The 19,630-nt window shown below is 32.9% G+C and overlaps 2 protein-coding genes across 2 annotated transcripts; one reads left to right on the top strand and one right to left on the bottom strand.

Moving 5' to 3' along the window:
* Positions 1-5,686: 5,686 nt before the first annotated feature.
* On the top strand, positions 5,687-8,175 carry LOC139517261 (uncharacterized). Its single transcript, XM_071308103.1, has 4 exons — positions 5,687-5,791; positions 6,190-6,366; positions 6,717-6,851; positions 7,751-8,175. Exons 1-4 carry the CDS (start codon positions 5,698-5,700, stop codon positions 7,912-7,914), a joined length of 570 nt encoding a protein of 189 aa, XP_071164204.1. The 5' UTR covers positions 5,687-5,697; the 3' UTR covers positions 7,915-8,175.
* Positions 8,176-14,252: 6,077 nt separating this feature from the next.
* On the bottom strand, positions 14,253-19,401 carry LOC139517260 (uncharacterized). Its single transcript, XM_071308101.1, has 4 exons — positions 19,143-19,401; positions 18,527-18,703; positions 17,796-17,930; positions 14,253-15,156 (listed from the first exon to the last, which is right to left on the bottom strand). The coding sequence occupies exons 1-4, from the start codon at positions 19,234-19,236 to the stop codon at positions 14,966-14,968; spliced, it is 597 nt and encodes a 198-aa protein (XP_071164202.1). The 5' UTR covers positions 19,237-19,401; the 3' UTR covers positions 14,253-14,965.
* Positions 19,402-19,630: the final 229 nt, after the last annotated feature.

Here is a 19,630-nt window from a genome sequence, read left to right as displayed (position 1 = left end):
AAATTCAAAACATTTGCAATTTCTGACGGACAAATGGCATCTGCAAAAAAATATGACGGACTATTATTGAATTTGAAATAGAGTAACATTTTCATTGCCTATTAAAAAGTTAAATAACAAAAATACCGAACTAGAAGGGAAATTCAAAACGGAAAAAAATCCTTTATAAAATGGCTAAATCATAAGCTCATTCACATCTAACGAATGGAAACCGACTGTCATATTTCTGACTTAGTAAAAGCATTTCTTTTTGTAGACACTGGTGGATTAAGCCTGGTTTTATAGCTAGCTAAAACTCTCACTTGTTGAACAGTTGCATATAATACCATTATAACATCAACTTTTTGAAAAGGTGAAAAAAATATGATGGATTATTATTGAATTTGAAATAGAGTAACATTTCCATTGCCTGTCAAAAAGTTAAATAACAAAAATACCGAACTAGAAGGGAAATTCAAAACGGAATAAAATCCTTTATAAAATGGCTAAATCATAACCTCAAGCACATCTAACGAATGGAAACCGACTGTCATATTTCTGACTTGGTAAAAGCATTTCTTTTTGTAGACACTGGTGGATTAAGCCTGGTTTTATAGCTAGCGAAAACTCTCACTTGTTGAACAGTTGCATAGAATACCATTATAACAACAACTTTTTGAAAAGGTTGTTTGAAACATAGAAATAACCCTTAAAAATATGTTTATTGTAATGATAAAAAGTACAGCTTTCATCGAATTTATACTTGACATGAACAACCTTACGAGCAACCTGAGACAGTCCCCGTTTTTGATGGCGTTGTAGATTCACAGTTTATAGACTGATTTGTAGATTGTTTTTGTTTTAATCAGGCTCTTGGTCGAACACACTATTATTGCCACATTTGATTTACTGATTGATGTCTTTGGACGTCAACAACAAATGTTACTCGAGTATTTAGGACAATAGCATGTTAATGAGATTACCCTGATTTGTTTGTACTCGACTGACACGCAGAGTCGGATTTTTAAAAGTACTTAGCTCTGAAAAATATTGAAAGAAGGAAGTCATTCACTTATTTTTACTTCAAATTGATCAATGTTTGCTCTTACTTCAAAATGCACAAGAAGCAATAACTAATTGTTTGAACAATTCAGGAGGAACGAACCCACGATTTTTCTCATTCGAGGGGGGCATGCTGGTTTCTATTAAGTTTATTACTTATAAATCGCTAGATATGCACACATTCCTTTAATTTGTGTACAATAAATGGTATTTAACATAAGACAAATTACTTCATAGATATAAAATACTAACTAGGAAGGTCCTGTTTATTAGCCACAACAACCAGTGGTACTTCTTTCAATATTTCAAAGTTAAGTATACGATGCAATATCTCTATCGCTTCATTCAGTCTTTCTCCATCATTGCTATCCACAACGTATATGATCCCTACAGAATTAACTTCAGAACAGTAAACATGACAGGATAGTAATATGTTTATGTGTAAATTCTCAAAACAGTAAGCACAGCAAAGATTAAAATGACTTTCTGAAATAAACCATTCCAGTCATGGTAAAGCTTCCTATCATTAACAGTTTGATACATGTAATCTTCCTGGTAATATATGGTATTTGCACTTTTCATATTATGTGTAAAGAATTTAAGTTAGCCAGAATTAATAAAAATAAGTGTGACACGACATTCCTTAAAGATTTAAAGTTACCAGAATGAACCATTGCGTAAGAATCCTTTTTTTTTCTTTTTTACCCCTAAAATAACAGCAGTTGGCCGAGTATCCCTGTGAATTAGTCACTGGATAACCAGGGAATTTATTCAGTGAAATCATATCTATATGTAGTTTGTTAGTTTTACAATTCAGATTGGTTACATAGATCTGAGACATACATTTTACAAAAAATATATTGTTTCATGATTACGGAAAGTGTACAGTTTTGCGTAAGAATCCTACAGAAACTCAATTGAGCCAAAATACAAATACCTAAAAAGAAAAATCAGAAAAATACTGAACTCCGAGGAAAATTCAAAACGGAAAGCCCACAATTAAATGGAAAAATCAAAACCTCAAACACATCAAACGAATGGATAAGAACTGTCATATTCCTGACTTCGTACAGTCATTTTCTTATGTAGAATATGGTTGATTTATGGCTAGCTATACCTCTCACTTGTATGACAGTCGCATGAAATTCCACTATATTGACAACGATGTGTGAATAAAACATATAGACATAATAGGCAAAAATGTCAAAAATAGGCATACCTTCTGTGTTTGTAAAGTAATGTACCCACAAAGGAATCATCTTTTCCTGAAAGGAGATGTCCCAAACTGTAAAATTGATCCCTTCAACTGGAGTAATGGTTCAATATTAAATCCAATCGTTGGTATTGTCTGGACATTTCTGTTGTATTTCATCTTATATAAGATTGCCGTTTTTCCTACAAGCAAATACAAAAATATTTATTTACTGTCTCATGCAATATGACATATCTTCTGATGTAAGAAATGTTGATGAAATGGGCATTTTTTCTGTGAACAAAAAGAATGTCATTGATTTTGATATTAAAATAAGAAGATGTGGTATGGTTCCCAATAAGGCAACTATCAACTCGTGACTAAATGACGTAAATGTAAGCAACTATAGGTAGCCTTCAACAATTAACAAAATCTATAACGTATGCTATAAAAGGTCACAAACTGACAAAATTTAAGGAAATGTTCGGCTTGATTGAAAAACGAAACAATAAAACAAAAACAAAATCCTGTAACCTAGAATTACAAATTTTATTAAAGAGTTGTACCTTGAGTGCCCGTATGAATAATATCCTATACAACTCGGATGCGTAAAATCTTAAATGAAAAAAAAAACTCTAATGGTGGCTTACGTCAATAGATATAAACAATTCCCCAAATTTTCTTGAAAATTTGTCAAAACATTTTTGAAATATTGTCCGAAGTGTTGACCACGGACGGAAGGACAACGGTACTGTATACCAAAATAAAGAAATTAAAAAAGATTAACACCTTTAGATCGATTACAGCATATTTTGAACATTCCCAAGTCTTTTCCAACGCTTACATTACGAGTGTTATGGACTTGTACACATGATAATACCTTTCAATATTAAATACTTATTGCTTAAACAAACAGAACCGGTAATGTACCTACCTCCACCGTCTAATCCAAGCATTACTATTTTGTATGAAACTGGTTCCCGTAATAAAGGAAACCAATATGATTTAGACAACCTTGATCCCATGGTATATTAATGGTATTGAATCTTTTTGGCATACAAAGCAAACAAAAACGTCCAACATGGTATAACAGACGGATCTATACACATGGAAACAAGTATTGCAACACCAAATTGAAATTGAAATAAAAAAAACACTTTTTATTTTTTTGTGATATAATTTGGTAAAATAGATCAACTTAAACATTATTTAAGTATCACCTGAGCTTAATCAATAAATATCGAATCGATAAGTTTTTATCTGCACATGCAGCTACTGTACCCGTAAACAGCAAAACAGATGTTTTCATCCTCATTGTTTTCAACACTTTAAATAACCAAGTTTTTAAAGTTATGTGATTGACACCTTGTAACGGGTCCTCGACAACTCTAAACTGCAGCAAGATGGCATATTATCAGCATGAGAGAAGCAGGGACGTCGTTGAACAACTGCACGTATAGTTGGTCATCACCATTCCTCTATAAGTCGTTTTGAGTTAAAAATAAGACACGAAACGATGTTCAAGACCTTCCGAGACAAAGAAGACATCCTATACCATTTGCTAGGGAAAATCAAGCATAATGAAGGTTGATCAGAAGGAAACCCATTGCATACAATACAATCCTAAAAAGAGGGTGGTGGGCATACAGGAGCTTTTTAACAAGAACTGATCGTGATCGACTCATCGCTACTGGTTATCGTGCGATAAGACCATTTCAGAGACCTTTGCTTACAAACAGACACACAGTTTTCCGTATCCAATGTAGTGCAGAGCTCGCTAAAGTTGACAATTAGCATCGTGGAGGAAGATCCATTGTTCCAATGGAACTCGGTTCATTTTCCTTGGACGGATCGTAGCCCGGATTTGAACCATATCGAGCATATATGGAACACTATTGGGCGGAACGTGCGCGAAAGGACACCCCAGTTCAAACACATCATGAAATAAACAATGCTCTTCATCAGAAATGGTTGCTGCTACCTTAGCAACAAATTAGTCGATTTTTGGCAGGAATCAGAAGACGTTTAGATGCGGTTATCCGTTTGAATGGCGGCTGCGCACAAAGTACTAATTCTTTGGCGTATAACGATCAACCATGATGTGAACAGTCATCTGAAGATTAATTTTGAAATGTCTGACATTGTAAGGTTCGACTTCAGTAAAAGTTGTAAAATGCATTTTTTTGTACAAAAAACACTTCATTTTGTTATTAAAATTGTGGTTATATAAATCATTTTTTTTTCAAACATTTTTTGTTCGTTTCAATGCCAATGTTATCATAAACTATGTTTCAATAATATTATACAAATATTTTGTTATATTCCATCCAAAAAAAGAGGCTGATTTTTCAAATTTTAAAAAATCAAGGTGTTGCAATACTTTTTTCCATGTGTATATTTTAATTTTAAAAATAGAAATGATAAATACAATAACTATATTTATAATTACATAGTTACAACGTTCATATGTTTAAATTTAAATAGCTTGTCAAAATAGTGGAATATTTTCACAAAGTATCGATTGTATTGTTTCGCTTGAATAACTGCTAACGTAAAAGGAATTGGAATCAGTTTTATAAAAGACACTATCGGCAGAATATTCCATCTTTTTTAGCCACGGAAAGCACCACCCTGTCCCCTTCGAAAATTAAACGCATATTTTGTAAACGATTGAATAATGACAAGATATATTTATTTACTACAGCTACTCAATGACTGGATGACAGCCGTTAGATGATGTGGTACTGGATAACAGTCATTGGACTGGAGAAATATCATTTAAGTGACTGTTTTCGAAACTTTTCCTTCCTTTCCTTTACAGTCATTCGGTTGCAAGTTTTCTTGATTTTAATATTAGCTGATATATCATAAAACTTTCTTGAGAAGGACATCATTTTACTCTTTGTCACCATTTCTACAAGTTGCAAAGCTGAATATAAGTCTACTTATATTAAATAATTTATCAAAATCCGCTATTGATAGCCTAAGGTGATCTAAGGTGTCATAAGGCTATATGTGTAGTGAAGCGTTATTCAGTGTTATTCTAATACGTACGTTTTGAGACTCAAATGATACATATACACCCTACCAGTATGCTTCATGAACCGTGTTTGTTCATCAGTACTATTCTCGTGATGTTGGCCAAGTGTAACTGTATAAAATCCATGCTTTTTCAAGTGCCTGAGGGAATTTTTGTTATCAAATGGTTTACAATATCTTTTCAGTTGACATTGTATTTACTTATTAACTTATTCACCTGTTTTGATCAAATTATATTTTTTTCCTTTTTACTTCCAGTTATGTCTTAACATTAGATATTATTTCTTGACACTTTTAATATCTTACTCTCTGGATAAGAAATAAATATTGACAGTTATTCTTTATATTTTTTTCATTTCATTGACAGTTATTCTTTATATTTTTTTCATTTCATCGTCTTTTATTTCAGTAATGTTCTGAAACGCATGGGTGGAAAGTCCTCGAAAGTTGATGAATTATTCTCACACTTTTCAGAGTTGGATAAAACTCATTTAATAGTGATTGGATTACACAATGCGGGTAAGATTATTTTAAAGCAAAAGTATCATAATAAACAAATTAATTCAAACCAATGGTATCTTCCAACTTCTGAACGCATGACACATGTTGCTGGAATAGCGCTCATCAGATATATGCTTCTTTGGTCTTTAGTGCCGTTTGGAGACAGTAGAGTGCCTCCCCGTGCTTTAGGTTTATGCTCTTATAATATACTAGATTATGGAGTGTGTGTCCGAGCGCTAAGACCTGTTGGTGACCTTCTGCTGTTGTCTGTTCTATGGTCGGCTTGTTGTCTCTTTGACACATTCCCCATTTCCATTCTCAATTTTATCCCTATACTACACCCAAATCTAAAAAGGTTGAACTACACAACTGTAGTTATTTATCATTCGATTTACATTAGATATATTTTTCGACAGGTAAAACAACCATTATGCGAGGTATGGGTTTGCAATCCAGATTGAAGAATATTTCCCAGCTAGGAATGCCAATTCTTACAGCAAAGGTTGGTAAAACTGTTCACATCACAGCATGGGACGTTGGTGGACCTAGAGAGTTACGGTGTATGTGGGAACATTATTTCAGTGTATCTAAAGGTAAATCAATAAATTTTCGAACATTTTGCATGGGAACCTTTTACCTATAATACAAATATAACTAGAGTTAAAATCAATCTACCGAAGACATAAACAATTAGTTCGATAGCATCAAGATTGAAAGAAAATAAATATTATTATTTCATTTTAAATATCATTTTAAATAAATAAAAAATCAGTAATTTTCCAGTTATCCGATAATTTTGTTGAGTTAATGAGGAGAACTTCATTACGCTTATGAATTTGAATATCTCTTTGGTATCTTCGCCTTTTTTTCCCTTTGCTTATTTCATTTGAAATGATCGAATCTGCAACCATGTATTAATTTTGAATCGTATAAATATATTCAGGTATAGTGTTTGTAGTTGATAGTACCAACAAGGACACATTAGCAGAAGCCTCTATGGAACTAAATATCATTCTAAGTAAAAAGATATTAACAGGTGTTCCTTTAATGGTAATGGCAAACAAGCAAGATCTTCCCGGTAATTTTTTTTCAAATATAAAAAAAATATATATTCAAATAAAATTCAACAGCGGTGTTTTGTCATATGCTATAATATACTAGATATTACTTTATAAACAAACAATGATCAACTGCAACAACATTTCGGTGTTGACATGAATATCAATAATGTGGTCATTTTGATAAATTTCCTGTTTACAAAACTTTGAATTTTCGAAAAGCTAAGGATTTTCTTATCCCAGGCTTAGATTACCTAAGCCGTATTTGGCACAACTTTTTGTAATTTTGGATCCTCAATGCTCTTCAACTTTGTACTTGATTGGCTTTATAAATATTTTGATATGAGTGTCACTGATGAGTCTTATGTAGACGAAACGCGCGTCTGGCGTACTAAATTATAATCCTGGTACCTTTGATAACTACTAGCAACACATGCACACAAACTGTGCAAAACCATTAAGTTTAATTTAGAAAGTGAACTGTGAACAAATAAACAACATTGGATATTAGTTTTCTAAATTCGTATTGTACAAAACGTATATGAAATGATTTCTATATAACAACTAAGGAAAGGGGGTAGTAATCTTATTTACTGCAATACACTAATCTTCCGCATTTATTTAACGAGAATACGAAATTATAAAGCAATCAGAAATAAGATATGAATCTCAGTAGCGATAAATATTACAAATAACACATTTCCCGTAATTTTTTTTCTGACTACAATATATGTTTTGATCACATCTGAAAACAGCACTTTAACGTATGCGCTTGTTAAACTTTACAATAAAACCTCTAGTGCATTTTTTAAGTATTTTTTGTTTTTGTTGTTTATTCAAGATAGTGTAACTCTTGTTGTTTTTGATGTTGTTTATACTATTAGGATACATAGATAACAGTTTAAATTATTTATTTTAGAAACGATACCTATTTCTGATATTTCAACAAGTCTGCATCTGTACGACTTGGACAGAATGTGGGACATTATAGGAACCTGTGGAACAACTGGAGATGGCGTTTATGACGCCATGAAAGGAATTAGTGAAATGATGAAAATACGTCAAAGAGAAACTAAAAAATAGGGTAGATTATGTGGAAATGAGTCAAGAGAGACAACTAGATAATAATATAGCAGATGCTGGAACGTTCGAAATTCAGAAAAGGCTAGCTGCTTTTAAGTTCGGGAGTTTGTGGACGGCTTAATATACGATGTGTATTTGGTAGTTTAATAAAATGTGAAGAATTTATGAGAAAAAGGATTTTTTTATATATAAAAAGATGAACATGTGCGACTGTAGACCAGAAACCAGCTTTTATAAACTTTCAAGTCATAAATATAAAAAAATAAGTGACTATATAGGTATTTATGCTGTTTAAAAATCTGCACTAAAATAGATTCAAGATATCACATAAAAAAACGTGTTCTACATATTCAACGAAATGAACATTTCACAGTGAAAAATATTATGTTTCATTGTTACATGTAAATACCATATAAAAATGTCTAGAATGGAAGCTGCAGAAAATTACTTTACAAAATTCACAATTTCCATATTGCAATTAACTTTTTTTTATTTTGCGACATTTGTGTTATTACCAATGTAGTAGACATCACATATCTATATTTAGGCAAGGTCAAACCGGAAGGTATGTTTAAAACTATGTTTGGTAAAATTTATTATACGTCATGTAAAGTGTATACATAAAGTTATAAATACTCGGAGATATATGATCAGTAGCATGTAGTGATTATTTGTTATATACTGTGAATTGATTGCCATTTCTTGGATTTTTCTCTAAAGAAGTAAGTTCGGTAAGGGCCATATTTGGCCCCAATTATAAAGTTCATAGTTACAAGGTAATACATGTTTAAAGTTGCCCTAAAGACATGTTAGAAAGTTAAACAGACCTGTTTTTGTCAAAGTTTAATTCTAACACGTTGATTTTTACATCCAAAAAAGGTCAAGATAAGGGATTTTGGTGAAATGTGACAAAATCAGCTAGATTTCAACCAAATAAAGGACCAGGAAACATAGAGCGCAGGCGTCGACAAGCTTAAAATCTAAATAAGACATGTGAAATGTCTTCACAAACATTATTTTAAAAGATCTTTGTTGTCGACGTATGCACTCTATGTTTCCTGTCCAATAATCTATGGAAATTCTACCATTTTCGTTGATTTTTTCATGAAAAATCAATATGAGTACAACTTGTGACGTCATAATGAAACGCAGAAACGTAAAATTTTCAACAAAATGGGTTATATCCTAGCTAGTCAATGTATTAGCTATAATTTATCGTGATATAGGTCGATAAATACGAATTTTAAATTTACGCTAAAAAAGGGGGCCATTTTGGGACTTTATCGAACATACTCCTTTGTTCGTTTGAAGAGGGAAACCATGAATATAAGCGTTCAAAAAGTAATTAACAAAAATACCGAAAACGAAAAGTGGCAAAATAAAAAGCTCAAATATATCAAACGAATGGAATGCAACTGCTATATTCCTTGACTTGGTACATACATTTCCTTATGTAAGGAATGGTGGGTTAAACCTGATTTTATAGCTAGTTAAACCTCTCAAGTGTAAAGATATGACAGGGGCATAGAATTTCATTATATTGACAACAATGTGTGGGCAAAACAAACAGACCTACAAGGTAAAAATGTAAAAATTTGAGTAACAGCTGTTAATATTGTAATAAAGTTTTGATTATATGATACGGTAAAATGGTCATAAATCGGGATACAGCAGTAAGCATTGTAATAATATCAAATATTAATAAAATTTCGCTTGTTTCAAGAACAACAAAAATAACAAATCATCAAAATATATAGGCCAAACAGACTTCAATAAAATACAATATATATAATATATTTAGAGTAAAATAAGAACACACCTCCTGGCTCCACCTAATTTAAGTCAACTGATGAAGAAACATTCAAAACTATAAAATGTTATCCAAGACTTTTCATTGTCTATTTACCATTGCCCCTGAAACAGTGATATATTTATACACATATATACATGTAAAACTAAAATTTTATACAACTACATATATAAGACCAAAACTGATATTCGGTCTTTACTACATTTTTGTACATCTTCATTCCCCAAGTCATTTTCAAATTTTCCAAATTTAGCTAAAAGTATATTTAAGCTAACTACTCCACACACACATGTATAGATTATCAGTTTTTCTACACATGAGTATCGTAAGATATTTGCCAGTGAGGCGCAATGAATATTTTTAGCGAGTGAGCCCAGCTAATGAGCTAAAATGAATCAAATTGTGTACTCAGTCAGAGTTGTTGATATTTTTAATAAGGTATCTTTACAAAGAAAACCTGCAAATCTCAGTGGCAATTCAGCACTTTTCATAAAGGGGTGGCCTCTGACTTTCCAAAGGGCTGCCCACTGCTGTCAAGCTTTGATGATTTCCTATATAATCAACTAAATTTTCCCCACCAATAGGAGGATCTAGGGGGCAGACCCCTCCCCCCCTTTTTGTTGGAAAAATTTTGTTGATTATATAGGGAATCACTGAAGCATGACTGGAGCGGGCCCCACCTTATGAAAAGTTCTGGATCCGCCACTGCCACCTCCTGGGTCTGTCTATGCATCTGTTTATGGTTCTGCGTAATAGTACCAATACTGTTTTTTTCACCTTCCTTACTTGGCCCTAGACAGTTGCTTATCTGGTTAAGGTTCTATCACTAGCTTTTTTTAGACTAGAGATTTCATGCGTACAAATTAAACCGGACCTCAAACGCATGTACTACAGACGAAAAGAGACAAATAATTTTATATAATAACCTTGAGTTTACTTCGACTACTGATATGCAAACCAAAAAACAGACACAAAAATATCATAAAATAGCGATTGAAAGATTGATTGCACTTTGAATGTATGGTTCAGACTGAGACACATGTTACATGAGGAGCTGGTTTGTTTACAAATAATAATGTCACGTGATCACTCACTGACGTCACAATTTGCATCGATCTTGCAGTACACTAGACAGTTCGCTCAAACAGTACCCATTATCATGCAACGCAAATGTGATTGGTTATCAAATAATACAGAAATAATGCATGTACAGTTTTAGAAGAAATTAGTTCATCAAATAGATTAGATTTTCACTTTTGACACGAATAGGTCGGGTTGACATTTCTGTCATCGGGGATAATATTGAGATAAATGGGATTAAACTGACCGTCAAAGATATCTAGAGAAGCACATCTGGAGAACTTTAACATAAATAAGCCATAATTACCAAAATTACTCTATATTAATAAACCCTATGTCAGTGAAATTTCACAATGATAACGATAAACAATTTTGATACTGATGATGATGTTGGTCACGGTTAAATTGGCGCAAAAAATATTCTTACTCCTATTGCTTTACGTAATAAAGTTTGTATAGAATTGAATTTGACTGAAGTTCAGCATACAAAAAAACGTGGATATGCAGAAGCATGACAATATATTACTGATAAAGTGTGTATATATTTCTGTAAACGAAGTTGCCTGTATACTTCACTTGAGGGAAAGGATATCTCTATTTGTGAATCGGTTTATTAACCCTTTGAACCCAGGGTTGAAGTTCAAGATGTTAACATATTAACGGAAATTTTTTGGGTTGCTTTTACATCATTGAGGCCATCTATTTTCATTGCGGGGTTTCACATATTTCAAATGGAATTGTAGAAAAAATAGAATGTTGTTAGCAGAATCAAAACAGAAAATGATGAACACTTGATTATTTTTAGCAATACATGTACATAAATTGGATTGAGGGTCTGTGTATTCACATTATTTGTAAAACTCTCCTTAATTATTCCTGTGAAGCGTGTGCTTTACATCGAGGCTTGCTATGCTTTACATCGACGCCACAGTGCTTCAACCAATCAGGGAATGTTTATTTGGGGCATTCGACCTATTCTAACTCAGATTTTTGCACATTTTAATCCAAATTATAGAAAAATGGAATATTGTTAGTACATATAAAATAGAAAATGATGAATACTTTTAGTTAAAGATGAATTGGATGGGGGTTCTGTGTATTCACATTATTTGTACAACTCTCCTTACTGATGCCATATTTTGGAATTTCCGTGACCTAAATGGTTCGCGAAAATTAATATTTTTATATATAGTATAGTGATTAAACTTCAAAAAGTAAATCGGTTCGATTGAAGTATTATACGGCGGCTTCACTGTTTTGCCTTTAAAATACACCTATACTGCACGTACAAACTATGCTAGAGGAAAAACGATGATTTTTCAGTGTTATTTTCAACCCTTTTCAGATGCATAGAGCATTATACATGTATTTAAGACTATTTGGAAATGCCTTTAAATTGTATGAAGATCAAGAATAACTGTATTTACCAATTTCATTCACAAATTATTTCTAGAACGGGTTTGTTGTGAGTCTCCGGGTGTGGGAGCTTCTCGCTGCATTGAAGACCCATTGGTGGCCTTCAGCTGTTGTCTCCTCTATGGTCGGGTTGTAATGGGTCTTTCCCGCATAAGCAATTTCACACAGCAAAATATAATGAGAATGTTTACTTTTATATAAAGTTTCTTTAATAATAAGGAAGTTTATTAGTAAATTGAGTTGTTTTCGCATCACTTAAGTAATTACATGTAACGAACTAACATAGGTCCAAGTAATGTGCAGTGGCTGATCCAGGGGAGGGTTTTCAGTTGGAACCGCCCCTTTTTTGGGGTGATGATCAATGCATTTGAATGGGCACATGGTTGGACCCCACCCTTTTCCCAATGGCTGGATCCGCCCCTAATGTGTTTCAGTTTAGATTAGAGTAACTGAGACAGATCCAACCATTTTTTAAAAGGGGGACCTCACCCAGGATAAGCAGAGGCGGATTTAGTAATTTTTCAAAAAGGGGGACCTAATGTAAATTGAGTTTTTTCGAATCACTTGAGCACTAAATAACATAGGTCCGTGAAGTGTGCAGTGGCGGATCCAGTAGGAGGGTTCCCGGATGGAATCGCCCCTTTTGTGGGGTGATCAATGCATTTGAATGGGGACATGGTTGGACCCCCCTTTCGAAATGGCTAGGTCTGCCACTGATGTGTTTCGGTTCTGACTTGACTAGCTGAGACAGATCCAGCCATTTTAAAAGGGGATCCTAACCCAGGATAAAGGGTCAGTTCCAACTGATATCCCTATCCAAATGAATTGATCGTCAACAAAAAAAGGAGGTTCAACCTCCGGAATCCCCCCTCCCCTAGATCCGCCACTGACCAGAGACTTAATGTGTACAAACCTGACGTAAAATTATATACTATTGAATAATAAATAATATCACATTACCTCCAAAAAGCAATAACTGTTACAGTACATTTCACATGTTTCAATAATCTTCAATACGATGTTTATGTAAGAAGTTCCCGCGCAAATGTCATGTGTTACAGAAACGGGAAACACACAAAAGAATTGTAGGTGCATGTTGTCATTCGCATTCTGATTAATTTACACAGTTCAATAAAATATACATGTTAACATTATCTATATTGGTTTTGAATTTAGTTACTAGATCAGAAAAATGATTTGTTCCTCGCAGACAACACAAAATAATATACATATTAACTCGACACTTAATCTAAACTTCCCTACAACAAAATGATAAAGGTGAAATATGTAGAATAAGAATTGTGCACTCTGGAATAAGATCATAAATAAAGCCCTATATAAAGTGTAAACCAAAAAGAAATAATGTATGAAATAATTTTTTATTACATCTGCTTGCATAATAATATTGAAGTTGAAACTAACAACGATCACGTGTATCCTGTCAACCCCTGAAAAACATAATATTGTCTTCTTGACTACTTCCGCAAACCGTGGTCTGGTAAAATGATATATTGTTATAGTGTATGTTAAATACGGTAAATTGGTAAACATAATGTACAAATAAATTATATATATATATATATATATTAAAAATCAGGGATATATATTAATAACAGGGGAGGGACTATGAGTTCTCAACATAGAGACATGTTCTCATACACCTATGATTGAGTTGACACAAGTGTGGGACAATTCGATAAATTAAACAAACAACGACAAAACATCAACAACTTTTTTCAAAAGTACAGTTTATCGACATTTTAGCATTGCCAGATATGCGTTATATTTTGCTAGCCATAACACTAGCTTTCACCGACCATTTTTTTCCTTAAAATTTCTTGTACAAAGTCAGGAATATGTCAGTTGTTATCAAATAGTCCGTGTCTATGTATGTTTGCATTTGTTTTAGTAGCAGTTCAGTGTTTTTGTTGTGTCTTTGTCTCCCTCTTATAGTTTATGTGTTTCCTTTGATTTTTGTTTGTGACCCGGAATTATTTTCGCTTAATCGTCTTATGACCTTTGAACAGCGGTATAGTACTGTTGCCTTTATTTGATAATTTGAACAATTTCTCAGATCAGTAATGTCGGTTTTACAAACAACAGAAACTCTAGTAAAACAATAATCACAATATATTTAATCTTCTTCTATATAAACCATGACTTCTAATATTTCAATATCAACAGAAAATTCCTCATGTTCCAATGCCAATATTGAACCAAGTCATTAGAAAAACTGACAAACTTATTTAATAGAGATATGTTTTATACTACATTCTGGCTAATTCGTTGCTTATAAAATGAAGCTAAGAAAACAAGAAATTCATTATCTCCAGTGTCATGCAAACGGGGAAAAAACACTCTAATTTGTATTTAAAAATCAATAACAAAATCATACCATCTGTTGTGATGCGCTGAGCTGTTTTTTATTTGTTTTTTTGCAATAGCTTTTTACCCTTTGTTGTGCATAGTACATATTTTGTTCATGTCGTTGAAATCATCTTCGTTATGCTGGCCATTACATTTGGACTGTTCATTTATACTTATTCAGTAGGAACATTTGTTAATCCATGTTTGTTGTGCTGGCCATTACATTCGGACTGTTCATTTATACTTATTCAGTAGGAACATTTGTTAATCCATGTTTGTTGTGCTGGCCATTACATTCGGACTGTTCATTTATACTTATTCAGTAGGAACATTTGTTAATCCATGTTTGTTGTGCTGGCCATTACATGCGGGGACTGTTCATTTACACTGATTTGTGTTTTCTTCTAATAAGCTCTCATTTTTGTAACTTTTTATTAACTCGCTCATTGCTTTCATGCTTTCAAATAAACCAGTCCCTGTTTTTGCACAGGCTCCTTGAATTTTCCATTTTCTTTTTTTCATTCTATCTAAATTTAAACAACCTGCAACTATCGAAGGATCCAAGGCATCTGTAATTACAATGATAACACAAATGAGTAAATAAAGTTGTTCGTATACCTTTTTTTGTTTTCAAAGTAAATACTATTAATAACAATGAGCAATTTTATCAATGTAATTTATACATATATAAACGTAGACAAATGAAATCAATGCTATATACTCTGGTCAGCACGCCGATTATGTGCTTATTTGTCATCGTTTTAAATGTGCTTATGTAAATTACTGTGTTTTTTCTGCATCTTCTCTTGTAAATCACTTTCGAATTCGATTTTGTATTTATTTTGATTTGATATGTTGTCGTTGAAATGAATATATATTGAAAATTTCATGATTTAATCGAACATATTTTTGACGATCGACATGTAAAATTGTGTTACATATGTACGTGTTTGACTTTTGTTTTTATATTTTACAGCAACATAATATATATGACCTCTGCGAAACATAAAATAAATTTGACAGAAATAATGAATAATTTCCATATTCTTACTCCATTTTTTCTTTTGTCGATATAAATTATTTTTTCATCAAATATAATAAAATTTGGAAAGGAAATGGGGAATGTGTCAAATAAAGGCAACAGTAGTATACCGCTGTTCAAACTCATAAATCCATTGACAAAAAACAAAATAGGGGTAACAAACTAAAACTGAGGGAAACGCATTAAATATAAGAGGAGAACAACGACACAACACTGCAATGTAACACACACAGAAACGGACTAAGCATCCGACAAAATCCCACGAGAAAAACAAATATAACATCAAAACCAAATACAAAGCGACAACAACCCGACCATAGAGCAGACAAAAGCCGAAGGCCACAAATGGGTCTTCAATGTAGCGAAAAAAACCCGCACCCGGAGGCGTCCTTCAGCTGGTCCCTTAAGAAATATGTATACTAGTTCAGTGATAGTGGACGTCATACTAAACTCCGAATTATACATGTAGGAAACTAAAATCTTACAAGACTAACAAAGGCCAGAGGCTCCTGACTTGGGACAGGCGCAAAATTGCGGCGGGGTTAAACATGTTTCTGAGATTTCAACCCTCCCCCTATACCTCAAGCCAATATAGAAAAGTAAATGCATAACAATACATTAAAAAAACAGTTTTAGAAACTATATCCAAAATGTTAACATAATCGGTTCTTGATATATTACCAATTCCCATGATATTATCATTAAGACCGAGAGGGTAGACTGTCTGATGATAGTGCTTCTTAAGATACTGATAAATGATACGTTTGAATTTATTGGGTCTTTTAAAACGATACAGGTGTTCTTGCGTGCGTTTAGATAAATATCGTCCAGTTTCACCTACGTACTGAATACCGCATCCCGGTTTGTTTCATGTGAGTAAATAAAATGGTTTTCCAGTTATATCAGTTTCAAAATTTAAAGAAAATGTGCGACCATTAAACGTGGACCATATCGTATTGTTGGTGGAAAGACGGGGACATATAAGTCATTTTTTGGCATGACACTTATCGATAGAAGGGTAACCACGATTTTTATTGTTAAAAATGTTAGCGATGGTAGTATTTTTAGATAAGCGATTTCGAAGATTGAGACGTGTAGATAACCTTTGAACGAGTTTAGTATTTAATATTTTTCCATTTCTAAGCTTCATATTTGTTTTTTGGTAAGTGGATTTTATTAGAAAGGAGCAAAGACTGGCGTCCAGAATATGAGCCAGCACACAGTAAATTGAATAATGTGAAAAAGAGAAAGCTGTTCGGCTAAAAACGTCAAACGCTATTTGTCATAAATTACCCGACAAATTTATTGAAAGATAGGGTATATCAAGGTAGCGAGTGACGTCTGACTAAATAGATGAATGGGGTTGAATACTAAAATACTACTTTTTGATAAATATTCCTAAAGTAATGAACATAGAGAAGTACTCGCTCAGACACACACTCCATCATCTAGTATAATAAATAAACTCATCATTGATACCAGGACTTAATTTTGTATATACACCAGACGCGCGTGTCGTGTACAAAAGACTCATCAGTGACGCTCGAATCAAAAAAAAAGTTTTAAAGGGCCAAATAAAGTAAGAAGTTGAAGAGCATTGAGGACCAAAATTCCTAAAAGTTTTGCCAAATCCAGCTGAGGTAATCTATGCCTCAGGTAGAAAAGCCTTAGTATTTCAAAAATTCTAAATTTTGTAAACAGTTAATTTGTAAATATAACCATATCAATGATAATTCATGTCAGCACAAAAAGTGCTGACTACTGGGCTGGTGATACCCCCGGGGAAATAAATCTTCACCAGCAGTGGCATCGACCAAGTGGTAGTAAATAAACTCATCATAGATACCAGGACTAAATTTTGTATATACTCCAGACGCGCGTTTCGTCTACAAAAGACTCATCAGTGACGCTCGAATCCAAAAAAAATTTAAAAGGGCCAAATAAAGTACGAAGTTGAAGAACATTGAGGACCAAAATGCCTAAATGTTTTGCCAAATTCAGCAAGGTAATCTATGCCTGAGGTAGAAAAGCCTTAGTATTTCAAAAATATAAGAGCATAAACCTTAGGCACGGGGAGGCACTCTACTGTCTCTACAAGGCACTAAAGACAAACTCTGTAAAAAATAAAATTGGGTAAGATAATGAAATGAAAGGAAATAAGCATACCAGGCATATCTTGTTTGTTTGCTATAACAACCACTGGCACATTTCTCAAATTCGTACTATTCAATATACCATAAAGTTCTTCTCTGGCTTCGCATAGTCGGTCTTTGTCATTGCTGTCAACAACGTAAATAAGTCCTGTAAAATAAATAAAAAATAATCAATGTATTTCCTACACTAATTTTTTTCTTTGGCAATTCATAAGTTTACTACAATAATCATCAGTTAAAAATACAACTCATACATAACCTCTCGCTACACGTTCTTCATGGAGTGCCTTTGTCACTTTCAAGAGTTGTTCGTTATTTTCATATATTTTAGGTCGGATATATGTTTGTTTGTTTGTTTGTTAGTTTGTTAGTAAAGCACTGTATATGGAGTAAACCATTTCTGTTTAGTAGATAGCTTGTTTTTAGATCTTCCGTTTCATGATTTTTTAAGTCTCAGTTTATTTCCGTCTTATAGTCGCCACAAACATAAATGATGCCATTTTTAAGCAATTTTATTTTTAAACTTCAATTTAACCTATTTAATTCTTTTTTGCTTGAATATCTAAATTCGTAATGTATATAATTCAGGTTTTTCTCATATATAGGTAACCCTCTTTTTTGTCTGCCTTTTAGTTGAAGCGTTCACGGTTCTTACTATGGGTTTGGATGTTAATCTTATCTTATGAACTATATATTTAACTACTTGTTGATTGTCTCTCAATTTAATCATTTTAAGAGTTTTACCGTCTGTATTTTTCAAGTAGTGCTGCCATAACCGTCTGATTTTTTCTTGACCACCAATGTCCCATACTGTGAGGCTGATTCCTTTGATTGGTCCCACTGTTTCTACATTAAATCCTACAGTAGGTAATGTTTTAACGGTTTCATTTAGTTTGATCTTGTACAGTATAGTTGTTTTTCCTGTAAATCGAGTTAAAGAAAACTATAACATTCTTTTGGGATCTAAAATGGAATGGATAGTAGGTTAAAGCCTTTTTGCAAACCCTCCTGTTTATTATGTTAATAGGATACAGCAGTTACAGGATAATTTGCAACAATTGATGAAATATAATTGAAAAAATATGCAGATAAGTAAGACGTCAATTAAACACGGTAGGTGATGCTTTTCGACTCGTTATATTATGAGTTTTTTTTATGAAAATAAGGATATGTGATATGATTGTCAATGAGACTACTATCCACTGCTGCTGGCCTCCCTCTATGCTTTTGGGAGTTCCGTTTATATGGGACCATGTATAAATCGCATAAGCATAGGCAATTGTTTCTGTTTGTTGAAAGTGTGTTGCATATCATGAACTTAAAATAATGATTCTGCATTAAATTATAAATTAATGTCTACCTGACGAATCCAAACCCAGCATCACAATATTTGCTGCCACTGAACATGATAATCCTGACACTAGTGTATATAACTTTGATATTAGCTGTCCCATTTCTTCTTGATGTATCGTTCTTTACTTCAAATTAAATCATACTATTTTTGTTAATGACTATCAGTATTTATATATATATATATAGATTTGACCACACAGGTTTTATTCATAACGATGTAGCCATGCTGATACGTCGAGTCTGAATAAATATAGATAATCGGGGTTGTCTTTCAACTAACACTATATTTATATTTAGAAACATAATAGGATTGGTTGTTATATACTTATACTTATTTCCTTCCTAGAATAATATCTTTCTACAAGCTTTAACATGACCAATGTCATGATTGGATTTTGTGTATGTTTATGTTTTATGTTAGTAATTATCAAGCACTATAAAAAAAACAGAGAAGAGGAAAGGATTTTAAGTGTTCAATTAAAATATTCTTGAAAT

The sequence above is a fragment of the Mytilus edulis genome, chromosome 3 (genome assembly GCF_963676685.1).
Source record: "Mytilus edulis chromosome 3, xbMytEdul2.2, whole genome shotgun sequence".
Classification (NCBI taxonomy): domain Eukaryota; kingdom Metazoa; phylum Mollusca; class Bivalvia; order Mytilida; family Mytilidae; genus Mytilus; species Mytilus edulis.
This window is presented reverse-complemented; position numbering and strand designations above follow the sequence as displayed.

Bases quoted from the DNA above. Each gene is read 5' to 3' on its own strand.
- LOC139517261 (XM_071308103.1), top strand. From the start codon at position 5,698: ATGGGTGGAAAGTCCTCGAAAGTTGATGAATTATTCTCACACTTTTCA. The intron at 6,367-6,716 runs GTAAATCAATAA...AAATATATTCAG, and splicing joins TTATTTCAGTGTATCTAAAG to GTATAGTGTTTGTAGTTGAT. The intron at 6,852-7,750 runs GTAATTTTTTTT...TATTTATTTTAG, and splicing joins AAACAAGCAAGATCTTCCCG to AAACGATACCTATTTCTGAT.
- LOC139517260 (XM_071308101.1), bottom strand. From the start codon at position 19,236: ATGGGACAGCTAATATCAAAGTTATATACACTAGTGTCAGGATTATCA. The intron at 18,704-19,142 runs GTAGACATTAAT...CTCGATTTACAG, and splicing joins GCTGGGTTTGGATTCGTCAG to GAAAAACAACTATACTGTAC. The intron at 15,157-17,795 runs GTATGCTTATTT...TTGTAATTACAG, and splicing joins AAACAAACAAGATATGCCTG to ATGCCTTGGATCCTTCGATA.